Consider the following 24,585-nt stretch of genomic DNA (forward strand, 5'->3'; position numbering starts at 1 on the left):
ATTATCACACTAAGGGTGCCATTCCCAGATAGCCGATAAGATAGTATTTCTTTATATTTATCAAGTTGTCAAGGTCTTAGGTTTTTTAGGACCGCACATCTGGCAATGTAAAAGTACCATCTACATTAGGGTGTGAAGAGCTAATAACAAACTTCTAACTATAGAATTTCAACATTATGTTTCTTATGGTCCAGAAGGGTGTCCTTCCACTTCAGCTCCTGTACTATATCTAATAAGGCCTGATTGTTATCACTTGCAAAGGGCCACTGGTGTATCAGTTTTCCAGTGAATGGGAATAGGTGATAATAAGTTCAGGCAGGCCTTCAACAGCAGCCTTGACTAAAAAGCAAGTACTCATTTGTAATCCTAACTGTTGTAAGATATTTCTTCCACATAGATTGATGGGGATTTTTTTGTACTACAAGAGAAATAAAATCTGTTTCACATTCAAATATCTATCTCAAAGGGCCAGTACTAAACTTCAGCTGCTATTGATCCTCCTATTCCAGACATATTGGTGTCTGCCTTAATCTTTTCCCAATGACTGGGTTAGTTGTCACCTTTAATGACTGTATGATCTGCAACTGTGTCTACCAACCCTTTCAATGGTATGCCATTTACATAGTGAACATAGGACAGTCAGCTGTAATACCTGCAGTCCAGAATATTCCTGGATTCAGCTACTGGGATTCAAAATCTGGGTAAATATCATCAGATTTCCTATAAGGAATGTGTGTCAGTAAACCTGAGGCTACTTTTTCTCCTGGGTGATAAGTTACACATTGTCTACCTGTATTAGTGACAGGGATATTAGCTACATATTCCCCAGTTTCCCAAATCAGTGTATGAATGGACACTTTTGTAAGCACCCTCAAGAGATGAAGTTGTCAAACCTACTGTGCCTGGAGGCAAAGGATCTACAGACAGGACAGAGATAGATTTCACCTTTCCAAGGCATATCTCAGTAGTCCCAGCTGCCTACAACTCTATCCTCCCCAATTGTAATCTCTTTCTTCCATTAGGGTCATTCTTGGCTGATTGATCATGTTCGGAGTATTGAATTTCTAAAAACTTTCTGGGTATAACATTGACTGCCATCATGCTCCAAGTGTTTTTTGCCTGGGGCCCTATAAATGGGCCCCACTTCCCGTTTCCCTGACTCACTCTACATTCTGATGCCCAATGGAAGTCTCTGTTGCATTTTGGACATAGGATTTTGGGTCTTGTTCTCCCACCCTGTGTTCTATGCCAACTTTCAATATGCAAGCTTTCAGATGCCCTACTTTGCCACATTGAAAGCATTGATGAGTCTCTCTGGAAATCCCTTGTCAAAAGGGACCCTGTCTTCCCATGATCAGATATTGAGAAGTCTGCATCATAGCGTGGGTATAAAAGGTATTTGTGCCCACTCTGGCACAGCATTTTATGATCTCCTCTACAGGAGCATCCTCGTGTAGTCCTAGTATAATTCTTCTACAAACATCATTAGCAATTTCTTTAGCACATTGTCTTATAATTTCTGTTGCCACATTTTCACCAATAGTTTGTATGACAGCTGTCTTCTGTCCCACAAAATCAGCAAAGGATTCATTTGGATCTTGTGCTATTTTTGTGAAGGCTTCCCCTCTATCTTGTCTTCCTGGGAGGGTATCCCATGCTTTGATAGCAGCAGTAGCAATTTGCTCATAAGCTGCTATAGGGTAACTAATCTGTGCTAACGTGTCTTCATGAAGACTTAAACCTGCTAGTTGATCAAAGGTGACTGGTATATTAATTCCAGGTTGCCTATTTCGTTGGGCTTGTATTCTACAGTGTTTATTATACTCAGAAAGCCACAACAAGTTTTGTCTAGGTTCTAAACATGTCCTTGCTATAGATTTCCAGTCATTAGGGGTTAAAATTTCAAAATCTAAATTGTCTTATAACATCTTAACATAAGAAGATGTAAACCCATAAAGGGTGCAAGCTTTTTCTTATCTTTGATAATTTTCAAATTAAAAGAAGTGTATCTTTTTCCTTCTTGACCTGAAAAGTCAAACTTTTCAATCAGGTATCCTTTTATTCTTAAATCAGATTATCCTATCCTTCATCTTTATCTTTAATTAATGCCTTTTGTAATCATGTCATAGGGGTTGGACAAAGCTGCTGCATAGGTGATGTTGATTGAGAATTTCATCAGTACTGTACTTGACTCCTTTCTTGTCCATTTCTTCATGCTTTTCCGCTGCTTTGTCAGTACTCCTGCTCTTTCTACTTCTCCACTGAACTTTTGTTCGAGTCAGTCGAATTACTGAGTGTAGGTCCTTATGTCCATGTTTGGGTGCCAAAATGTAATGTTTGGACTAGCTTTCAGGAGTATCTTGGGATCAGCCTTGATCTTAGTGCAGGAGGTAGGGGAGCCACCAGGAGGATGGTCAAAAAATGGAATGTCTCATGTACAGTCCTTCTCAGTCCTTATATACCTTAGTACAATTATATCATTAAAGCTTCCTGAATATGTGTGAACTAGAGATCCATTACATCACTATACTAAGTACTAAGTATATATGTGAACTAGAGAACCATCATCTCATCAATTCCACAGAGTTAACACTTTCTTTCAAGTATACTTCTCCAGAGTTCTGACCCTCTACATTCGGGGAGTATTTCTATTAGTTTCCCTTTTGTTTTAGGGAGAAAACAAGACAGTTCTTAAAATTGAGATAGAACAGATTTTAAAATTAACTTAACTTTAATGAAATTCCCTAAATTCTAATTAAATGTTCCAAAAAAACTGAATAATTGTTTTGGTTATTTTCCAATTCTTAGAAACCATTTCTCTTTTGTGAGCCGGGAAAGGGTTGAAGTGGGGGGGGGGGGGGAAAGGAGAGGTTTACTGATAAGGTCATCAGATGTCTGACTCTTGATAATTGAAAACAGGTCTGTTTGTTGCCAGAGTTTTTAAAGTTGCAGTGAACTGCTTTTCTGTTTTCCTAAAGTTCCCAAACTCTTAAATCTTCTGTTAATAATCAATGCAAATAGATTACAATTTACATATCTCTTTAGTGGGCTTTGATTAGAGCTCTTTAAAAAACTGGATTTATTATAATATATCAAGTTTCACTAAACTAAACATATTTTCTTTCTCTCCCTCTCACCCCTTCTTCTATGTATCCTTGCTGCAGTCAGGGAAGGAGAGAAGGGGGAAGAGAGAGAGATTCTTTTTTTGCTCTGTGCACTATCCTCTTAGTCCTGAGGAAGCCTTAATTTATACAATATAGCATTTAACATTCATATAGCAGTTGTTTTATGCTGAGCAATTTTGCAGTCAAGTGATATTCACAAGAACCATTAATTACTATTTCTCTTTACAAATCAGAGAACTGGACAGAGATAAAATAATTTGCCATAAATTACATAGCTAATAAATATCTACAACTGAAACAGAGAATGGTAGGCTTACCAAATGAAGAGGCTGACTGGTTTTCTTACCTCTCACATTCTGGATGGTGCCAGGAGCACCTGGATTCTTCCCAGGCAGTTGGTGGACAGAACTGGAATGGAAGGTGCTTAAGGCTGGGGTGACTGGCGCCACGATCTCACTTTGATGGTAGTTTTAGGTGCTGGGTCTCGGAGAATGCCAACTTACTCCATCCCCATTCCCCAAAACTGGGTTGGGGAGGTGTTTGGGTAAAGTTGCATGAGATTCCTCTCTGTTTCTGTTTCCCCTATTTCTACAGGTGAGGTAGAATTTGAGTTTTCCTACATTTCCTTAGAATTCTCTTTTCTTAATCTGATCTGAAATAAGAAGGGTTAGCAGACAGAGGGACTTGGGGTATATTGATCTTGGTAACAATCCTCACAACTGAGATACCTCAGGATTCCAGAGAATGGAGTGGAAAGGGTCCTTTAATACCTGTGGGATACTTTCCCAAAGGAGCAGAAGGGGACTCCAGACAAGATAGGAGTCAAGGAAGGGTTAGCTATTTATCTAGTTTGTTTTTTTTTCTTTCAGAATGGGGCAAAATATTAGAATATCTCCAATATTTCAGGAATTTTTCTTGCAGATTTAAAATGACTAATTGCCAAATTTGTTAATCATTGCTCTGAGAACTTTGAGAATTGGCTAAGGTGTTATTTTCACTTTAATTAGCTAACTTTATTTCTGTAGCCTCCAGATTGGCCATAGCTGGGGTCCACTAGAAAAAGTTAGGCCTTTTTGCTTTTTGAGATAGGAGTCCAGCATCCTAAGTATACCATAGACGTTTTTTGTTTTTGCTTTTGTTTTTTTGCTGGTTGCATTTTAAATCTTTCTAGATAACAAAATCTAGCTCACAGAACAATCACAACACAGACATTCTGCACACAGATAGATAGACATAGACATATCCACCCTTGCAAAATCTTGTGTTTCAATTTTTTTCCTCTTCCCTTTTCCCTTCCCCTAGTAATTCACTATAGGTTAAACATGTTCAATTCTTCTGAACATATTTCTATATTCGTCATGCTGTGCAAGAAAAATCATATCAAAAGGGGGAAAAAAAAAGTATAAGAGGAAAAAGCAGACACCCAGCGAAAGAACTCTGCGAGTTGACTATGAACCACTATAAAGAATTCCCAATACCTCTATTTTTGTCTGCCTACATTTTTGATTTCCTTCACAGGCTAATGGTACACTGTTTCAAATCCTATTCTTTTTGTACAGCCAAATAACTGTTTGGACATGTATACATATATATAATATATATCTTATACTTTAACATATTTAACATGTATTGGTCAACCTGCTATCTGGGAGAAGGGGTAGGGGGAAGGAGGGGAAAAGTTGGAACAAAAGGTTTTGCAATTGTCAGTGCTAAAAAATTACCTATGCATAAAATTTTTGTAAAGATTAAGTAAATTTTTTTTTTTTTTTTGAGGCTAGGATTAAGTGACTTGCCTAGGGTCACACAGCTAGGAAGTGTTAAGTATCTGAGACCAGATTTGAACTCTGGTCCTCCTGAATTCAAGGCTGGTGCTCTATCCACTGCACCACCTAGCTGCTCCCTAGATTAAGTAAATTAATTAAAATTTTAAAAAAGAGGAAAAAGCAAGTAAACATCAATAACAAAAAGGTGAAAATACTGTGCTTTGATCCATATTCAGTCTTCATAATTCTCTCTCTCTGAATGTGGATGGCATTTTCCATCACAAGTCTATTATAATTGCTTTGAATCATCTTATTATTGAAAAGAGCTAAGAGTATAATAGTTGATCACATAATCTTGTTTATGTATACAATGTTCTCTGGGTGTTCTACTCACTTCACTTAGCTTTAGTTCAGGTAAATCTTATCAGGGTTTTCTGAAATTAGCCTGCTTGGCACTCATAGTAAATTAATATTCCATTACATTCATATACCATAATTTATTTAGCCATTCCCCAACTGATGGGCATGCATTCAGTTTCCAGTTCCTTGCCTATTACAAAACATTTTTGCACATATGGGTTCTTTCCTCCTTTTTTTGATTGCTTTGGGATACAGATATAGTAGAGGTATTGCTGAATCAAAAGAGTCTGCAGTTTGCCTTTAGGCATAGTTACAAATACCTCTCAGGAATAATTCACATCTCCACCAACAATGGATTCCTGTCTTATTTTTCCCACATCCCCTCCAGCATTTATGATTATCTTTTCCTGTCTTTTTAGACAATCTGTCTGAGTGGTACCTCAGATGTCTTCATTTGCATTTCTCTAAACAATAGTGATTTAGACCATTTTTTGGATATCTTTAGAAATAGCTTTAATTTCTTCTGAAAATTGTTTATATCCTTTGACCATTTATCAATAGGGAAATAGCTTGTGTTCTTATAAATTTGAGTCAATTCTCTATCGTTTAAAAATTTCTGCTTCCCTTCTCATCTTGGTTACATTGGTTTCTTTGCACAAAATTGTTTAAATTTAATATAATCGGAATGACCTATTTTGTGTTTCATAATGTTCCCTAGTTCTTCTTTGGTCATAAATTTGTCCCTTCTAAGGGAGAACATTCTTAACAAAACAAAGGACAGAATTAGTCAGAAATGATAAAATGTGGTTTTGATTTGTAACTTTTTTTAAAAATTAATTTTGTAATTATAATTTTTTTTTTACAGTACATATGCATGGGTATTTTTTTTTTTACAACATTATCCCGTGTATTCATTTTTCCAAATTCTCCCCTCCCTCCCCTCAATGACAGGCAATCCTATACATATTAAATGTGTTACAATATATCCTAGATACAATATATGTATGTAAAACTAAATTTCTTGTTGCACGGTAAGAATTAGATTCTGAAGATAAAAGTAACCTGGATAGAAAGACAATAGTGCAAATATTTTAACTCAATTCCCAGTGTTCCTTCTCTGGGTGTAGCTGTTTCTGTCCATCATTGATAAACTGGAACTGAATTAGATCTTCTTTATTTGAAGATATCCACTTCAATCAGAATATACCTTCATACAGTATCATTGTTGAAGTGTATAGTGATCTCCTGGTTCTGCTCATTTCACTCAGCATCAGTTCATGTAAGTCTCTCCAAGCCTCTCTGTATTCATCCTGCTGGTCATTTCTTACAGAGCATAATATTCCATAACATTTATATACCATAATTTACCCAACCATTCTCCAACTGATGGGCATCCATTCATTTTCCAGTTTCTAGCCACTACAAAAAGAGCTGCCACAAACATTTTGGCACATACAGGTCCCTTTCCCTTCTTTAGTATTTCTCTTTCATATGAGTGGAAATAGTTTCAATTTCATCATCTGAAAATTGTCTGTTCATATCCTTTATCAATTGGAGAATAGTTTGATTTCTTATAAATTAGAGTCAATTCTCTATATATTTTGGAAATGAGGCCTTTATCAGAACCTTTAACTGTAAAAATATTTTCCCAATTTGTTACTTCCCTTCTAATCTTGTTTGCTTTAGTTTTGTTTGTACAAAAGCTTTTTAATTTGATGTAATCAAAATCTTCTATTTTGTGATCAATAATGATCTCTCGTTCTCCTTTGGTCTTAAATTCCTTCCTCCTCCACAAGTCTGAGAGATAAACTATCCTATGTTCCTCTAATCTATTTATGATCTCATTCTTTATGCCTAAATCATAGACCAATCTTGATCTTATCTTGGTGTATGGTGTTAAGTGTGGGTCCATATCTAATTTCTGCTATACTAATTTCCAGTTTTTCTAACAGTTTTTTTCAAATAATGAATTCTTATCCAAAAAGTTGGTATCTTTGGGTTTGTCAAACACTAGATTGCTATAGTTGTACACTGTTTTGTCCTGTGAACCAAACCTGTTCCACTGATGAACTAGTCTATTTCTTAGCCAATACCAAATGGTTTTGGTGACTGCTGCTTTATAATATAGTTTTAGTTCAGGTACAGCTAGGCAACCTTCATCTGATTTTTTTTTTTTCATGAATTTCCTTGAAATTCTCGACCTTTTGTTCTTCCATATGAATTTTGTTGTTATTTTTTCTAGGTCATTAGAATAATTTCTTAGGAGTCTGATTGGTATAGCACTAAATGAATACAATAGTTTAGGGAGTATTGTCATCTTTATTATATTCGCTCAGCCTATCCAGGAGCACTTAATATCTTTCCAATTATTTAAATCTGACCTTATTTTTGTGGCAAGTGTTTTGTAATTTTGCTCATATAATTCCTGACTTTTCTTTACTAGAGGGATTCCCAAATATTTTATACTTTTGACAGCTGTTTTGAATGGAATTTCTCTTTGTATCTCTTGCTGTTGCATTTTGTTGGTGATGCATAAAAATGCTGAGAATTTATGTGGATTGATTTTATATCCTGCAATTTTGCTAAAGTTGTGAATTATTTCTAATAACTTTTTAGTAGAATTTTTGGGGTTCTCTAAGTATACCATCATATCTTCAAAGAGTGATAGTATGATTTCCTCATTACCTACTCTTATTCCTTTAATCTTTTTCTCGACTCTTATTGCCAAGACTAGCATTTCTAATACTATATTGAATAGTAATGGTAATAGTGGGCAACCTTGTTTCACTCCTGATCTTACTGGGAAAGGTTCCAGTTTATTCCCATTACATATGATGCTTACTGATGGTTTTAAATATACTCTCAAGTGTTTTTAGTAGGAATTGATGTTGTATTTTATCAACTGCTTTTTCTGCATCTACTGAGATGGTCATATGGTTTTTATTAAGTTGATTATTAATATGGTCAATTATACTAATAGTTTTCCTAATATTAAACCAGCCCTGCATTCCTGGTATAAATCCTACTTGATCATAGTGTATTATCCTGGGGATGATTTTCTGAAGTCGTTTTGCTAATATGTTATTTAAGATTTTAGCATCAATATTCATTAAGGAGATTGGTCTATAGTTTTCTTTCTCAGTTTTCAACCTACCTGGTTTAGGTATCAGTACCATGTCTGTGTCATAAAAGAGTTTGGTAGGACTCCTTCATCCCTTATTTTTTCATACAGGGCTTTAAATGTTTGGTATAATTCACATGTAAATCCATCTGGTCCTGGGGATTTTTTCTTGGGGAGTTGATTAATAGCTTGTTCTATTTCTTTTTCTGAAATGGAACTATTTAAACAATTTACTTCCTCTTCTATTAATCTAGGGAGCCTATATTTTTGAGTTAGTCATCCATTTCACTTAGGTTATCAAATTTATTGGCATAAAGTTGGGCAAAGTAACTCCTTATTATTGTTCTAATTTCCTCTTCATTGGTGGAAAGATCCCCCTTTTCAATTTTAAGACTAACAATTTGATTTTCCTCTTTCCTTTTTCTGATCAAATTTACCAAAGGTTTGTTTATTGTATTGGCTTTTTCATAAAACCAATTCTTAGTTTTATTTATTTATTAAATAGCTTTTTTACTTTCAGTATTATTGATTTCTCCTTTTAATTTTAGAATTTCAAGTTTAATATTTGGTTGGGGATTTTTAATTTGGTCTTTCTATCTTTTTAAGTTGTAGGCCCAATTCATTGATCATCTCTTTCTCTATTTTACTCAAGGAAGCCTCTAAAGATATAAAATTTCCCCTTATTACTGTTTTAGCTGCATCCCACAAATTTTGGTATGATGTCTCATAGTTGTTATTATCTTGGGTGAAATTATTAATTAATTGTTTCTATAATTTGCTGTTTCATCCAATCATTCTTTTAAGATGAGATTATTTAATTTCCAATTACTTTTTGGTCTATTTACCCCTAACTTCTTGTTGAATGTTGTTTTTATGGCATCGTGATCTGAGAAGAAAGCATTTACTATTTCTGCCTTCCTACGTTTAATTTTGAGATCTTTATGGCCTAATATATGATCAGTTTTTGTATAGGTTCCTTGAACTGCTGAGAAGAAAGTATACTCCTTTGTATCACCATTCTGTTTTGTCCAAAGATCTATCATACCTAATTTTTCTAATGTTCTATTTACCTTTTTAATTTCTTATTTGTTTTGTTGTTTGATTTATATAGTTCTGAGAGTGCAAGATTGAGATCTCCCACTATTATAGTTTTGCTGTCTATTTCTTCTTGCAACTCTCTTAACTTCTCCTTTAGGAAGTTAGATGCTATATCACTAGGAACATATATGTTTAATATTGATATTGCTTCATTGTCTATTCTACCCTTTAGCAGGATATAGTTTCCTTCCTTATCTCTTTTAATTAGCTCAATTTCTGCTTTTGCTTGATCTGAGATAAGGATCGCCACCTTTGCTTTTTTGACTTCACTTGAAGTGTAATAGATTCTGTTCTAGTCCTTTACCTTTACTCTGTAAGTCTTTCCCTGCTTCAACTGTGTTTCCTGTAAGCAACATATGGTAGGGTTCTGACTTTTGATCCAGTCTGTTATCTGTCTCCGCTTAATGGGAGAGTTCATCCCATTCCCATTTACATTTAAAATTACTAATTCTGTATTTCCTGCCATCATATTATCCCCAGATTATGCTTTTTTCCCCTTGTACCCCCTGCCCCCTTCCCCAGTATTAAACTTAAGAGCCCCACTTGTGTCACGCAACCCTCCCTTTTTAGTATCCCTCCCCTCTCCTTTTAAATCCCTTCCCCTTTCTTGTACCTTCCCTTATTACTCTTTTCCTTTTTCCCTTTCCTCTCCCCCCTTTTAATGAGATGAGAGAGAATTCTCTGAAAAACAAATATGTCAATTATTAACTCTTTGACCCTACTCTGATGAGAGTAAGATTCACAGTGTTCCTTCTCTCTAAATTCCCTCAGATTTGGTAAATTTTCTTTGACTCTTCTTGGAATATATTTTCCCTCTTTTTATCTCCCCTTTTCCCATTTTCTGATACTATCCCCTTTCCCTTTCTACTTCCTTTTTTTTTTTAATGTTATATCAGTAAAATCAAATTATACATGTGCACTTTCTGTATATCCCCAACAGAAATACAGTTCTCAAGAGTTCCTTTTACCTTTTTCTGCTTCTCTTGAGTCTTGTGGTTGGAGATCAAATTTTTTGTTTAGATCTGTTTTTTTTCTTAGAAACAAATGGAATTCCTATTTCATTAAATGTCCATCTTCTTCCATGGAAGAAAATGCCAAACTTAGCTGGGTAGTTTATTCTTGGCTGCATTCCAAGTTCTTTTGCCTTTCGGAATATCAGATTCCAGGCCCTTTGTTCCTTTAATGTGGATGCAGCCAGATCTTGAGTGACCCTTATTGTGGCACCTCGATCTTTGAATTGTTTTTTCTTGGGTGCTTGCAATAGTTTTTCTTTAGTCTGATAGTTCTGCAGCTTAGCCACAATATTCCGTGGAGACTTTTTTTTGGGGGGGTGGGGGTCTTTTTCAGAAGATATTCAATGAATTCTTTTAATGCCTATTTTCCCTTCTGTTTCTATTGTCTCTGGACAGTTCTCTTTGATGATTTCCTGTAAAATAGAATCTAGGCTCTTTTTTTCATCATAATTTTCGGGAAGTCCAACGATTCTCAGACTATCTTTCCTAGATCTATTTTCCAAGTCTATAGATTTTTCCAGTAAATATTTTATGTTTTTAATTTTTTTGATGACGTTGCAGATTCTCTTCAGCTGGTAAGTTGTTGTGTTTCTAATCTTCATGAATTTTACCAGTCCAGTGTTATTTTTGAGGCTGAATTAAATAGTTGGTATTGAGGATAAGAAAGAGCTTAGAATTTCGTTTGTATCTTCTCTGCCATCTTGGCTCTGCCCCTCACATAATCAAGGAATTTCTGCTTTTGTTTGTCATGCTTTTATGTCCTAATATGTGGTCACTTTTTGCAAAGATGCCATGCATGGCTGAAAAATAATTCAGTTCATTTTGGTTCCCATCACAGAGATTTTATTTTATTTAATTTTTCTAAATTTCAGTTCAGTTTCTTAAATTATCTTGTTTATTTCTTGTTAGATTTATTTATTAGTTGATCTGAAAGAGTTTTATTGAAATCCCCACAATTTCTTATTATCATCCTCATTACCATGACTTTTACATTAAAGATTTAGATATATGTTTTCCAGTGCATAAATATTAAATACTAGCATTGCTGTATTATCTCTAATGCTTTTAAGCACAATAATTGCCAAATCTTGATATCAGTCTGTATGAGCATGACATTTTAATAAGTATTTCATTAATAAGTAATCATTTCCAAATGCAAGTTAGATGGAAGTCCTCAGTGGATCATTAAGTGTTTTTGGAATATGAAAATTTCTTTTACACTTGCATTGAGATCTGAAAAACACTGCTGAAGTTGTAGTTTGAGTTTGGAAAATGTAGCAGCTACAAATTTCAACTTTTGACAGCATATAACATGTATAAAATATGACTTGTGATTCAGACAACATTAGTTGTCATTCAATAATTGACTAATGTAATATGCTTCCCATTTAAAAAGTGCCAGTTTGCCTTGTAATTTCAGATTAAATCAACATTATTCAGTCTATAGCAAAAGTGAATTTCCAAAGTCTTTCAGTATTCAGTTTTTTATTGGTTAGAAAAAATTTCATTCTCAGCCTTGAGCTCCAAAAGATAACAATTAATTTTTTTTCTTCTTTTTACATGAATTAGTAATTATGTAAAGGCAGTAGATTTAGCTCTTGAAATGCTATTGAGTTATAGCTATTTAATTGTAATTTATGTTGTGCTAAGTAATAATGAGCTCAATAAGAGACAAGTCATTGGTTAATTTAATATATAAAAAAGAAAAGAAAATAAAATAGCCAATATCCAAAAAAAAATTATTTAAAAAATTAGAGTTAAATAACCACCAATGAGAAATTAAAGCTATAATTAGGAAATAATTTGCTCAATTATATACCAATAAATTGGATAATTTGAATAAAATTAAAGAATATTTAAGAAAATATAAAATACAGACATTAACAAATCAGGAAATAGAAAGCCTAAATAATCACATCTTGGAAAAAGAAATTGGAAAAATCATTAATGAATTCCCTGAGAAAAATTATCAGGGCTAGATGAATTCATGAGTGAATTTTGCTAAAATTTAAGGGAATAATTAATTCTAGTATTATATAAAGTATTTGGGAAAATAGGCAAAGAAAAAACCCAACCAAACTCCTTTTATGACACAAATATGGTTCTGGTAACTAAACTGGGAAGAGCTAAAAAAAATTATAGACCAAATTCTCTAATGAATACTGATACAAACATTTTTTAACAAAATATTAGCAAGGTGATTATGGCAATATATCACAAGAATTATACACTATTCACAGGTAGGATTTTATACTAAGCATCCAGAGTTGGTTCAATATTAGGAAAACCAACAATCCTAATTGACTATATCAATAACAAATCTAAAAGAAATCACATTATCTTAATAGATGCTGAAAATGTTTTTGACAAAACCCAGCACTAATTCTTATTAAAAACACTACAGAGCATGGAAACGAAGGGAGTATTCCTTAAAATGACAAGTAGTATCTACCTACAACTATCAACAAGAATTTTTTGTAAAGGGGATAAACTAGAAACTTTACCAAAAAGATCAGGGGTAAATATAGTTATTGTCATATCACTGTTATTCACTATACTAGAAATGTTAGCTTTAGCAATGAGAGAATGAAATTGAAATTAGAATAGGCAGTGAGAAAAGAAAACCATTTGTAGACTATTTGATGGTATACTTAGAGAAGCTAGAGCTTCAACTAAAATTTACTTGAAATAATTAACAACTTTAGCACAGTTGCAGATATAAGATACATATAAATCATCAGCATTTCTATATATCACTAACAAAGCTCAGCAGCAAGAGATAGAAAAATTCCTTTTAAAATAACTAACAAAAAATCAAGAATACCAAGGGGATCAATGGAAAAAATTACAAAAGAAGATATTATGGCAATGCCAGATCTCAAACTATAAAATTAACTAAGTAGAGAGGTAAATCAATGGAATAGATTGGTTACACAATACAAAGTAGGTAGGCAATGACAAAAGTAATCTCATGTTTGATACTCACTTAATTAGTATAGGACAGTTAGGGATACTTCATTTTAAAAAATTCCATATCTCAACTTTGTGAACTATAACTTTCTTTCTGAAGCTTCTATTGAGGGGTCCTTGACTAGCTTAAACCTTAGGTCCTTATTTTTCCAGACCAATAGAAATGGCTGTTCTTTACATATAAGAAATAGATCATGTGTAACAGCATATTGAATACAATGCTGGCCCTGGAGTCAGAAGGACTCTTCCTGAATTCAAGTCTACCATTAGATACTTTGTAGCTGTGCAACCCTGGGTAAGTTAGAAAAGCCTTTTTGAATCAGTTTGCTCATTTATTAAATAAGCTGGAAAAGAAAATGGCAAATTATTCCAGTTTCCTTACCATAAAAATCCCAAATGCAGTCACATGGAGTTAATTATAACTAGAAATACCTGAACAACAATGATATTGGAGATTGGAATCTCAGGCTTTGTTGTTTTTTAGCTTTGTGTTATTTCCTCAGAATAGAAGGATAAAGTCAGGGCTGGCTTTAGTAGAACCCATAGTGTTCCTGATGAATAGGAGGAGGCACAGATTTTTGCTATAATGAAATGAAACCAGTTGCCAGCATTAGCAGTGTAATAAGGATCAGTTCTGTAGCAATTATCTCAAACTGTTCGCCTGTCAGAACTCCAAGAAACAAGATGCCCTTATATTGGGTATTCCCTGGTCTTCTTTATCTTTCTGCTTCATTTTGTGTGTTGTATTCCTCCATTAGATTGTAAGCCTCTCGAGGACAGATATTATCTATCTTTCTTATTAATTTTATCCCTAGAACTTAGCACAGTTCCTGGCACATTATACAAATGCTTATATTGAAATATTTATTGGATTGGTAGTAAGGGGAAGAAGCAGTCATAGACAAAGACCTTGGATAGTTGGGGAAAGAGGGTTCAGGAAAAAATATGAGACCCTGAGACTAGGAAATAAATAGAGGTCCCCAGCAGGAAATGGCTAAAAGTATAGATGTCACTTGTAGTATCACTGTCAGAAGAGAGGGTATTATTGGCACATTCAGAGGCAAAGTGCAGGTTCACTGCAATCCATTAGTTACTATAATGTGAAGTTGTATCATTCCTTCCCAGAGACCAAGATGTGGCATTGTTGAGAGGAGACTTGCTTTTTTTGGGAAAGTGAAAGTATATAACCAGTCCACACACAAGAAAGATAGCAATGCCTTTTGAGTTAGTTCACAGGAAAAAGTTCTGTATTCCCTTTCTCTTCTCATGGGGCTTCTAGGGAAAGGGAGGTCTTGGCTTATGGATCAGCAGCAATAAGTAGATAATAATATGGGACAATATTATAATAATAAATTTATTTATGCCTATATATATGTGTGTGTGTGTGTATATATATATATATATATATATATATATATATATATATATATATATATATATATATATGTATGTATGTCTTTTGCAGGTGCAGACCTTAAGGAAAGAACTCAAATGAATTTAAAAGAAGTTGGTTCTTTTGTCTCCAAATCAAGAGCATTAATGAATGAAATGGGTGAGTAAACTCATTGAAGATGACATTAAAAGTGTCAAAACATGTGAATAAATGCTTGTGCATAAGAGTTTCGCCAGAGGCATATTTGTAATTAAATTATTTAGAGATTGAATAATAGCATTAAGTTGAAAGATTTTTAAGATGATTGTCTAATCCCCTCATTCTGAGATGAGAAAATTGAGGCTCAGAAATTAAGGTACTCACTGAGGGTTATAAAGATAGTGAATTGCAGAATCAGAATTTGAATCCAGATCCTTTGACTCTACACTTGCCTCTCTATCTGTTGTCTTTTTAATTAAGTAAAACAAGTACCATGAGTGATAAATATGAACTAGATTCAGGATGGTAATAGATTGTTTTAATAAATTATTTAAAAATAGCATAATAGAGATTCAGTTCATGATATGAAGAAATTATGTTTTAGGCATCCATCACAGTTACAAAGGATTGCTATTTATTTTGTGAGTTAAGACACAGGAGTTAGCATGGAAAGGGGTTTTAACAATTAACAAGGGGAAAGATAAGTTCCCTTTTGGAACTTACAAGGAACCAGAAGTAAGATGCCATTAAAGGGAATATGCCATGAGTTAGGAGTACGCCATTTACTGGTAGGCTAAATCCATAGAGGAGTTCAGCAGACTAATTCCAAAAAGAGGTTTTCAAGGTAAGGGGATTACACTCTTGACTGGCATGCTAACCCTAAACATGTGAAATTATGCAAAACATTTTTGTATTAGCTACCTTTTTTTGATAGAGAGGGAGCAAGAAAAATAAAATAAAAAATGTAATTTTTATTCTACACTCAGTATTTTTCATTATGATTCCTTTGGACTTCTTTTGATCAGAGTAGCTAAGTCTTTCACAGTTGATCATCAAAATATTGCTGTTACTGTGTCCAGTGTTCTCTTGGTTCTGCTCACTTAACTTATATATTAATATATCTTTCCACATTTTTCTGAAATCACCCTGCTTTTTATTTTTTTTAGCACAGTAGTATTCCATCACAATCATGTGCCACAACTTGTTCAGCCATTCCCCAAATGATGGGCATTCCTTCAGTTTTCAATTCTTCATCATCATTAAAAGAACTTCTATAAATATATTTTTTAATATATATCCTTTCCCTTTTATCTTTTTGGGATATAAACTTAGTGATATTACTGATCAAAGGATAGGCATAGTTTTATAACCCTTTAGACATACTTCTAAATTGTTTTCCAGAATGGTTAGACAAGTTCATAATACACCAATAAATAGTATATTAGTTTGCCTATTTATTAATATCCCTCTTGCATCTGTTATTTTCCTTTTCTCTCATGTTAGCCATTCTGTTAGGTGTAAGGAGACATCTCAGAGTTGTTTTAATTTGTATTTCTCTAATAAATGATGATTTAGAGTGTATTTATATGACTTGATAGCTTTGATTTCTCTCTTTTTTTTTGAAAATTGTTTATGTCCTTTGAACATTTATCAATTGGGGAATGATTCTTATTTTTTATAAATTTGACTTAGTTCCCTATATATTTGAGAAATGAGGCCTTTATGAGAGAAACTTGCGGTTTAAAAACAAAACAAAACACTTTCATGCTTTTCATTTTGGTTACATTGGTTTTGTTTGTGTAAAGATGGAAATGGCAAAGCACTCCAATATCTCTGCCAAAAATACTCCCAGACAGGGTCACAAAGAGCCAGACATGACTGAAATAATTAACTGAAAATAATAAAAATCAAAGTTATTCATTCTATTTCCCATGATTCTTTCTATCACTAAATTGGTCATTAATCTCTTCCCTTATTTATAGATCTGAAAGGTAAAATTTTCCACGTTTCCCTAATTTGCTTATGATATCACATTTATGTCTAAATCCCATTTTGACCTTATCTTGTCTATTTCTATATCTAGTTTCAGTTTTCCTTGTAGTTCTTATCAGATAATGAGTTCTTTTTCCTTACCTTCCAAATTGGGAACTTTGGGTTTCTCAGACTTGGGTTACAATAGTCATTTTTTGCTCTACCTAATTAATTGTTCCCTCACTTTGTTTCTTAGCAATTGTCTTTGCAAAAAACAAAAATAGCCACCTGTATTTTTACTTCCAAGTGTCTATAGGTTTCTTCTACATAGAGATTATACTTTGTGTGTGTGTGTGTGTGTGTGTGTGTGTGTGTGTGTGTGTGTGTGTATGTGTGTGTGTGTGTGTGTGTGTGTGTGTGTGTCTTAAGGAGAACAGATTTCATTAAACAGACTCAATAGGTAAATTTAAGTCAATTTTCATTAGCGGATTCACTATAGCCTTGTTGAGAGGGGAGATTTATATGTCACTAAGCTAAATAAGAAAATTCAACCTAATAGAAATATTCTCTTAGTTTCCCAGTTCTTTCACTAAATTATGTTAAGATGTTATTACATTGTGTTAAGTGGTTGCTGTCTAGTCTTTTCTGTCCTGTCTCTTTGTGAACCTATTTGGTTAAGATGTTATTACATTGTGTTTAGTTGTTGCTGTCTAGTCTTTTCTGTTCTGTCTCTTTGGGACCCTATTTGGGGTTGCCATTTCCATCTCCAGCTCATTTTATACATAAGTATTTGAGGCACACAGTTAAGTAATTTGCCCAGGATCACACAGCTAGTAAGTGTCTGAGGTCAGATCTGAAGTTAGGAAGAATTGTGACTTTAGACCCAGTATTCTGTGTCATCTAATTGCTCTTCAATTAAATAGAATAACAAATCACTCCCCTTTATTTTTTTATCAGGAAACTGTTAAACAGTTAACACCGTTATTCTGTAAGTCAGCATTTGATTAGGTGACCAATAATTTTTGGTCAACCATTCAACTTTAAGCTTTTCCAAAAAGTTTCAGGAGAGCCCAAATAATAAATAAAAGGAATTTGGCCAGATCACTCTTGAAGTCAAACATAAACACTATGGAACATTAAAACCAAAGGAATACAATAACGATTATTAATATTAAATAACAAAATCTCCTTGCTCCTGGTAAGCTACTCCCAATGTTCATTAAGTCAGGATGTTTCATTTTTGAGTTCCTAGCTGTCACATGTAGCCATTTAGTCCCTGGAAACAGTTTTCTTTGGAAATTCTGAAATAAGCCTCATTCTCAGGGCAGCTCTGGAACTCCTTCTAGTAGACCCTCTTATCTGATTCCAAGTCATGGGCAGAGATACCTATTTAAATATGCTATATTTTCAGTACCAGGACTTAGCACAATTTAGAACAGTCTCCTAAATTTGGTTTTCCAGTAGTTACTTTGTGTGGTAAAACCCAGCTCAAACCTTATAGAGTTAATCTGATTAACAACAGAGCTATTAGAACATCAAATTGGGAAACCACTATTCTCTTAAAACTTGAGAGAATCTTTCTATCTCTTAAGTTAACCTTATACTTAATATAGACACCCTTATCCACAGGCTTCGAAGTTTCAATTCCAGGGTAGAGAGGACAGCTGTACTTACTTTGTAGCCCAACCAAAAGACCACATGGAATAAGAGCATAGCTGGAGGTAGCAACATGGCTTAGGGATTGGGAGAAGTGTCTAATGTTGGGCCTTAGGATAAAGCTCAGGCAATAAAAAAGGGCCTGAGACTTGAGGCATCATTCCTCACACCTCAGGACTAGAACTTGATTATAATAAATAGCTGCTAAAGATAAAACAATAAAAATAAAAAGGAATAAGCAAAGAAAAAGTGGACGGTGAATATCTGGGTTTATATTCAGAGGAAGATAGTGGAGCTAAAAAAAAAAAAAAAGCCCCAGTGAGAAACATCACATGGTCTCAAGCACAGAAAAAGTTTTTAGAAGCACTTTAAAAATCAAGTAAGGTCAAGGAAAACTTAGGGAAAAAAATCAATCTAAGAAAACCAAGAAAATTATGAAAAGAAACTTCACCAGCTAGAAATAGAGAAACTCAAGGAAGAAAATAATTCTTTGAAAACAAGAATTGGATGAAGGGAAGTTACTGATGTTACAAGACACCAAGAAATAATAAACAAAATTAAAAGAATGAAAAATAGATGAGAATGTGAAACACCTTATAAGAAAAAACAACTGATCTGGAGAACGGATCGAGGAGAGACAATTTAAGAATTGTTGGTCTCCCTGAAAAATACAATTAAAAAAGATTTTGATAAAACATTACAAGAAATTATCAAGGAAAATTTCTCTGAAGTTTCTAAAACAAGAAGGCAAAGCAGAACTAGAAAAAAAAAAAAAAAATTGCCTATCGTTACCTGAAAGAGATTCCAGGAGAAAAAACTTAAAGCAATATCAAAGCCAAATTTCTAAACTTTCAAGTAAAGGAGAAAATATTATAAACAACAAGAAAATAAACCAAATATTGTGGACCTACAATAAAGATCTACATGAGACCTATCAACTACTACGTTGAAAGATAATGGGTCTTGGAATACTGTATTTCATGGAGCAAAAATACTATATTCTATGGAGCTGGGATTATAATTAAGGGTAACTTATCCAGCAAAGTTAAGTATGATTCTGAAAGAAAAAAAAAGACTATTTAATGAACGGAAAGATTTTCAGGTATTTATGACAAAAATAGCTGAACTCAATGGAAAATTTGACAGATAAAGTCAAGGAAAGATATAAGGTAAATATTAAAGAACGATTATAAAGGCCTCAATGAAATTACATTGTTTACTTATATTTGAAAATGTTATTAGTATTCTTATGAGTGTCATTATTTGTGTAATTTAAAAGAAGGGCTTGGGCTGAACTATTATGATGGAATATTCTAAAAAGCAAACTCTAGGAAGAAATAGGATGGAGTAAAACACAATTGAGTCAAAATAAACATTGATATAGAAGAAGTAATTTGGAGGGAGTAGTGCTGGAACCTTACTCATTAGAAATGGATTAAAGGAGGAACAACAAACATTTCTAGAAGTATTCTATATTTAAAAAGAAATAAATCAAGATGATACAGTGGGAGGGGGGGGAGGAGATAAAGGAGGGACTCTGATAGGGATGGGTAGGTTAGAACAATAAAGTGTATAGAAATACATTTGACAGTGAGGAAGGGATAGGGTAAATAGAGAAAGAATGATATTGAGGAAAAATAGGAAGGAGGAAAACATAAAAGTAATTTTATCTTAGAATGTGAATAGGATGAATTTACCTATAAAACAGAATTCAATAACATGTTTTCAGTAAACACAGTAAATATATGTGTGTGTGTATATGTGCATATGCACACACATACATACATACATATTTACAGTATATATCCTACTTCTTAGAAGAAACAATCTAATTTTTTACTTTTTCAAAGTAAAGTTTACTAGTCTGTTAATATTGAAAGACTTTTATCCTATCAACCTTCTTTGAGGATATATATTATCCTCATATTGTCTTGAAAGAATAAGATACTTCAAAGACCTAAATGTATAACTTACCTTCAAGTTGTTTTCATTCAGTTTCCAGCTTGAATTGTTTCAGATGTGACTAACTCTGTGACTATTTGGGTTTTTCTTGGCAAAGATACTGGAGTAGTTTGCCATTTCCTTCTGCTGATTTAACATGTGAGAAAAACTAAGTTAAAGAGGATTGAGTGAAATGCTCAGGAATGGAAATGAACTCAGGAAGATGAGTCTTCCTGACTCTAGACCCCTGTCTGTTATTATCTAGCCCCTATCACTGTGCCATCTAGCTATGGGATGGACAAACCCCATTCTTTCTGTAGTCTAGATGTTTTTGTCACATCAGCAGTGGGTGGAATGGTCGATACTAGAGCCCTTTTTATGTCAAAATCCAGTGCTTTTTCACTCTCTCTCCCTTTGCTGGTATCACTCCTATTTCTTCCCCTTCCATTTCTTCTTTTCATAATCTTCAAATGTAAATTGGTGATGTCTTTGCTGTATCCCTCATAGGGGCCAATCAGATTTTGGAGATCATGTTGCAGTTCCCCAATTCCTGCCTTCCCTCTGTGTGAATAGCAGTTTATTGAAGTTATCTTTTCTCTTGCTGTGGTGCTATGTACTTTGAGGGATATACTACCAAGTTCTGTCTCTCTGAGTTTGTGACTTTTGGAGGATTAGCTATGTCTGCTCTTTATAGTTTGACAGGCCAGAACTAAGATCCTGCTGGCCTCAGGGCCTATTTATAAGAACATGTGTTGATGCTCTTCTAGCACATTTCTAGATAGATAACACTAGGCTTAGTGTACCCCAAGGCTCCTATGTTTATATTAGTATTGTCATAGACTGCCCCAGGGTGACAAGATCCTAAGAATCTTCTAGAAATCCCTTTGCTACCAAAATGCTTTTAGGGTTTTTATTGGACAGACTTCTTGAATGGTCACTACTAAGGAGAAAAGGGAAAAAGAAGAAAAAGATATTATTTCTTTCCCCTGAAGGAGTCATAATAAGGAAAAAAAATGTGGAGAACAAAAGCAAGAGATTCTAGACTTTTCCTTCTACATTCAAGATGATCAGATCTCAGGCCTCAGCAGTCTGATTCTGCCAAATATATCCTGATTTCCTGATGCAAAGTGGTGATTGATGAACTGCAGCTGTGTCAAGAGCACTGGGGCCATAGTACAGACATTTCTGTCTAGCCTGCAAATTTATGTCACCTTTTACTTCAAGTTCATCAGTAATAAAGTGATTATGACATGGTTATCAGATTTTTGCATGCATCCTGACCTGTGATCTAAGTCGATACCAAGGCTTTCCAAGTACTGCTGCTTGGTATTGCCTGTCTAAATTACCCTCTAAAACCTACCTCTTCTTCTGGCTCTGTTAGAATGATGATGATACAAAATATTTTCCCCATTAGAAGCCTCTCCTGAAGTAACACTTTCATCTCTCCCATATCATTAGAAATGGAGCCGCTCCCAACAATTTTATTTCGTAGTCCCTGAACCTCTTTATGAAAAGAAGTTATATTAACCATTGATGAGGAAGAGATTTGCCAATTGAGAGTTATCTGAGCCATATAAGCCCAGATGATTGTGTACGCACTAAAACAAAGTATTTGAAGTTTAAGCAGTTTTTTGCTCATGATCATGGAACTTGAGGTTATGCAGAAGTCTGTGTCTAAAAACAGTCCATTCTTTTCAGATACATTTTCTTAGAGACTGCAATCAAAAAGCTGCTGAACTTGAACTGGGGTAATATTGTTTTTTAAGGATATGCCATTTGGGAAGGTGGGGTACCCTACTGTGATAATGACATGACAACAAAGATGTGCTTTCAAAAACTCATTCTAACACATAATATCATTGTCTGCCTGAAAACCCAGCAGGCCTAATCTCAGATTCTTTAGTAAAATGGATCCTTTGATCAGAGGTAGTGATACAATGGGACCCATAAAGAAGCAGGAGATCCATTTCCCTCTACTCGTTAGAGGTCTTCTGGTGTATCACCCAATTCATAGTAAGCAATTCTGAATGAAAGGTTATTTATTATTTAGTAATAGTTACTAGGGCCTCATAGTAGGAGAATAACTACTTTGCAAAATCAGTATAGTTAAGTGTCTACTTTGGGAAATTTTCATCTTTAGAAACCTCACAATCATTTGGTCTGGCCATCCTTAGGTACCTACCAAAGACTCATACTACTCGATCTTTGTGGGTCTCTAAAAACATGGGCCCTATAAAGACTTTAGGACTAGAAGGAGAGATTGGTAGATATTTTAGGTATTTTATGGCTGTTCTGGACCTCACTTGAGGCACATTTATAGATGTTTTGGTAATTGGGGGCTCATTAGAATACTCAAGTGAAGAATATCTATTCTTGAAAACCTAAAAAACCAGTATGCATTTTGGTGCCCTTTTGGGTTGCAGGGAATTCAGTGTTAGACTTCTTTCTAGAGCTCCCAAGTTGGAGTGCCAGAATGTACGATGCTTTCTAGAGCCCCCACACTGAGGTGCCAAAATATACTATCCAGACTAGCTCTCTGGAGGATCTTGGGACCAGCCTGAGTCCTTGGTCTTAGTGGAGGAATGATGAAGTAGAGGACCCACAAGGCTGGTCAAAGATGGAGTCCTGAAGTCTGTTTATTTCAAGTCCTCTCAGCCTCTAAATTCTTTAGTACAATTGCATCATGCCAATTACATGTGCCAACTATAGAACCATTACATCACCACAGCATACTGCTGAAGTGCTAACTATAAGCACCCTGCTATTGATATATATAAATGCATCTTTACTGTAAGTATTCCTTGCTTCAGGTAGAACACAGATGGTCATGCCCACCTTGATTTCTCAGGAGGGGTTTGACGCCCCAAGAGAAGACAGGGAGCCAAACCAGACATTGTCATCAGGTTCCCTCTGGGCTGAAGGGTCTTTATACCTCACCCAGAGTTCCCTCACTATCTGTGGCGCTCTACATCAGACCTTTATTATGAATTGTATTTTGAAATCATCTGGGTTCTTCCTGTCTGCTCAAAACTACTGAGTAGGTTAGACCCTGACTTAATTAATTTTTGATTAATTAATGGGTTACTTTCCATCCCTTGTTCCTTATATGATTACCATTCAATTCAGGACCTTACCTACTCTAGCTTCATAGTCAACATTATGTTACCACTGGTGTACTTCCATGCCAGGGGAAAATGACTTCATAAGAGAAAGGAAAACTGTTCCCTAAGTGTTCCTCACAGGCAAAGGAATGGGGGAAAAGTAACATTTATATAGCATCTACTATGTGCCAAGGCACTGTACAAATATTTTTTTCATTTGGTTCTTATAATAATTCTGGGAGGTGGATTAGTGTGATTATCCCCATTTTATAGATGGGGAAACTAGGCAAATAGAGGTTAGGTGACTTGCCTGCCCAGAGTTACACGTAAGTGTCTTAGGTCTTCTTGACCTTGGACTAGAACTCTTAACTACTGTGTTTCTGCCTCTGTAAGGGTTCAAAGAAAAGTCAGGCAAGCTCAATTGAGATGTTGTAAGTGGACCAATGGTCTTCATCCCTGGATGTGCTTAAGTCTTGAGTACTTAAGAGCTTCTTCGTGGGTGGGACCTCCACCCATGGTGGAAACCTAGATCTCACTCTGAAGTCTCGGTCAAGTTCGGGATGTAGACTTCATTGTTGATTGGCTTGTATCTATGGCCTCATTGACCCTATATAAGCTCAAGACAAGAAGCGCCCTTCCCTTTTTCCCCCTCTTTCCCTTTTCCCCTCTTACCACCACCTGGAGCTTGTACTGGGAGATCACTTCTAATGTATGTGCAGGAGGTCATAGAGTAGATGTGATTTATGGGAATAAAGTTTAAGATTGCTGCTCATTTAAACTCTCAGGTGCTCTGTTACACTTCAACTACTTTCTATGAGATAGTAGCTGGAGGATTCTGAGGACCTCAAAATAGAGGTAATTTTGATGATACTATATTTACCAGATTTTTCTCTGATAGGCCTAGGAATAAGAACAGATTAGCATTAGCTTTTTTTTTTTGTTTGTTTGTTTTGTTTTTTTTTCCCCTGAGGCTGGGGTTAAGTGACTTGCCCAGAGTCACACAGCTAGGAAGTGTTAAGTGTCTGAGACTAGATTTGAACTCGGGTCCTCCTGAATTCAAGGATGGTGCTCTATCCACTGTGCCACCTAGCTGC

At 34.7% G+C, this 24,585-nt stretch overlaps 1 protein-coding gene across 8 annotated transcripts in view; it reads left to right on the forward strand.

Moving 5' to 3' along the window:
- Positions 1-24,585, forward strand: part of AUH (AU RNA binding methylglutaconyl-CoA hydratase) — a 222,321-nt gene that overhangs the window by 43,042 nt on the left and 154,694 nt on the right. For all 8 annotated transcript variants that reach the window (XR_012484554.1, XR_012484553.1, XR_012484555.1 and 5 more), the window contains exon 4: positions 14,916-15,002. Coding sequence is in view for 5 of the 8 variants with exons in the window: in XM_074280673.1 (XP_074136774.1) it covers positions 14,916-15,002 (87 nt within the window). In the remaining 3 variants the exon portion in view is untranslated. The remainder of the gene's footprint in view (positions 1-14,915; positions 15,003-24,585) is intronic.

The sequence above is a fragment of the Sminthopsis crassicaudata genome, chromosome 1 (genome assembly GCF_048593235.1).
Source record: "Sminthopsis crassicaudata isolate SCR6 chromosome 1, ASM4859323v1, whole genome shotgun sequence".
NCBI lineage: Eukaryota > Metazoa > Chordata > Mammalia > Dasyuromorphia > Dasyuridae > Sminthopsis > Sminthopsis crassicaudata.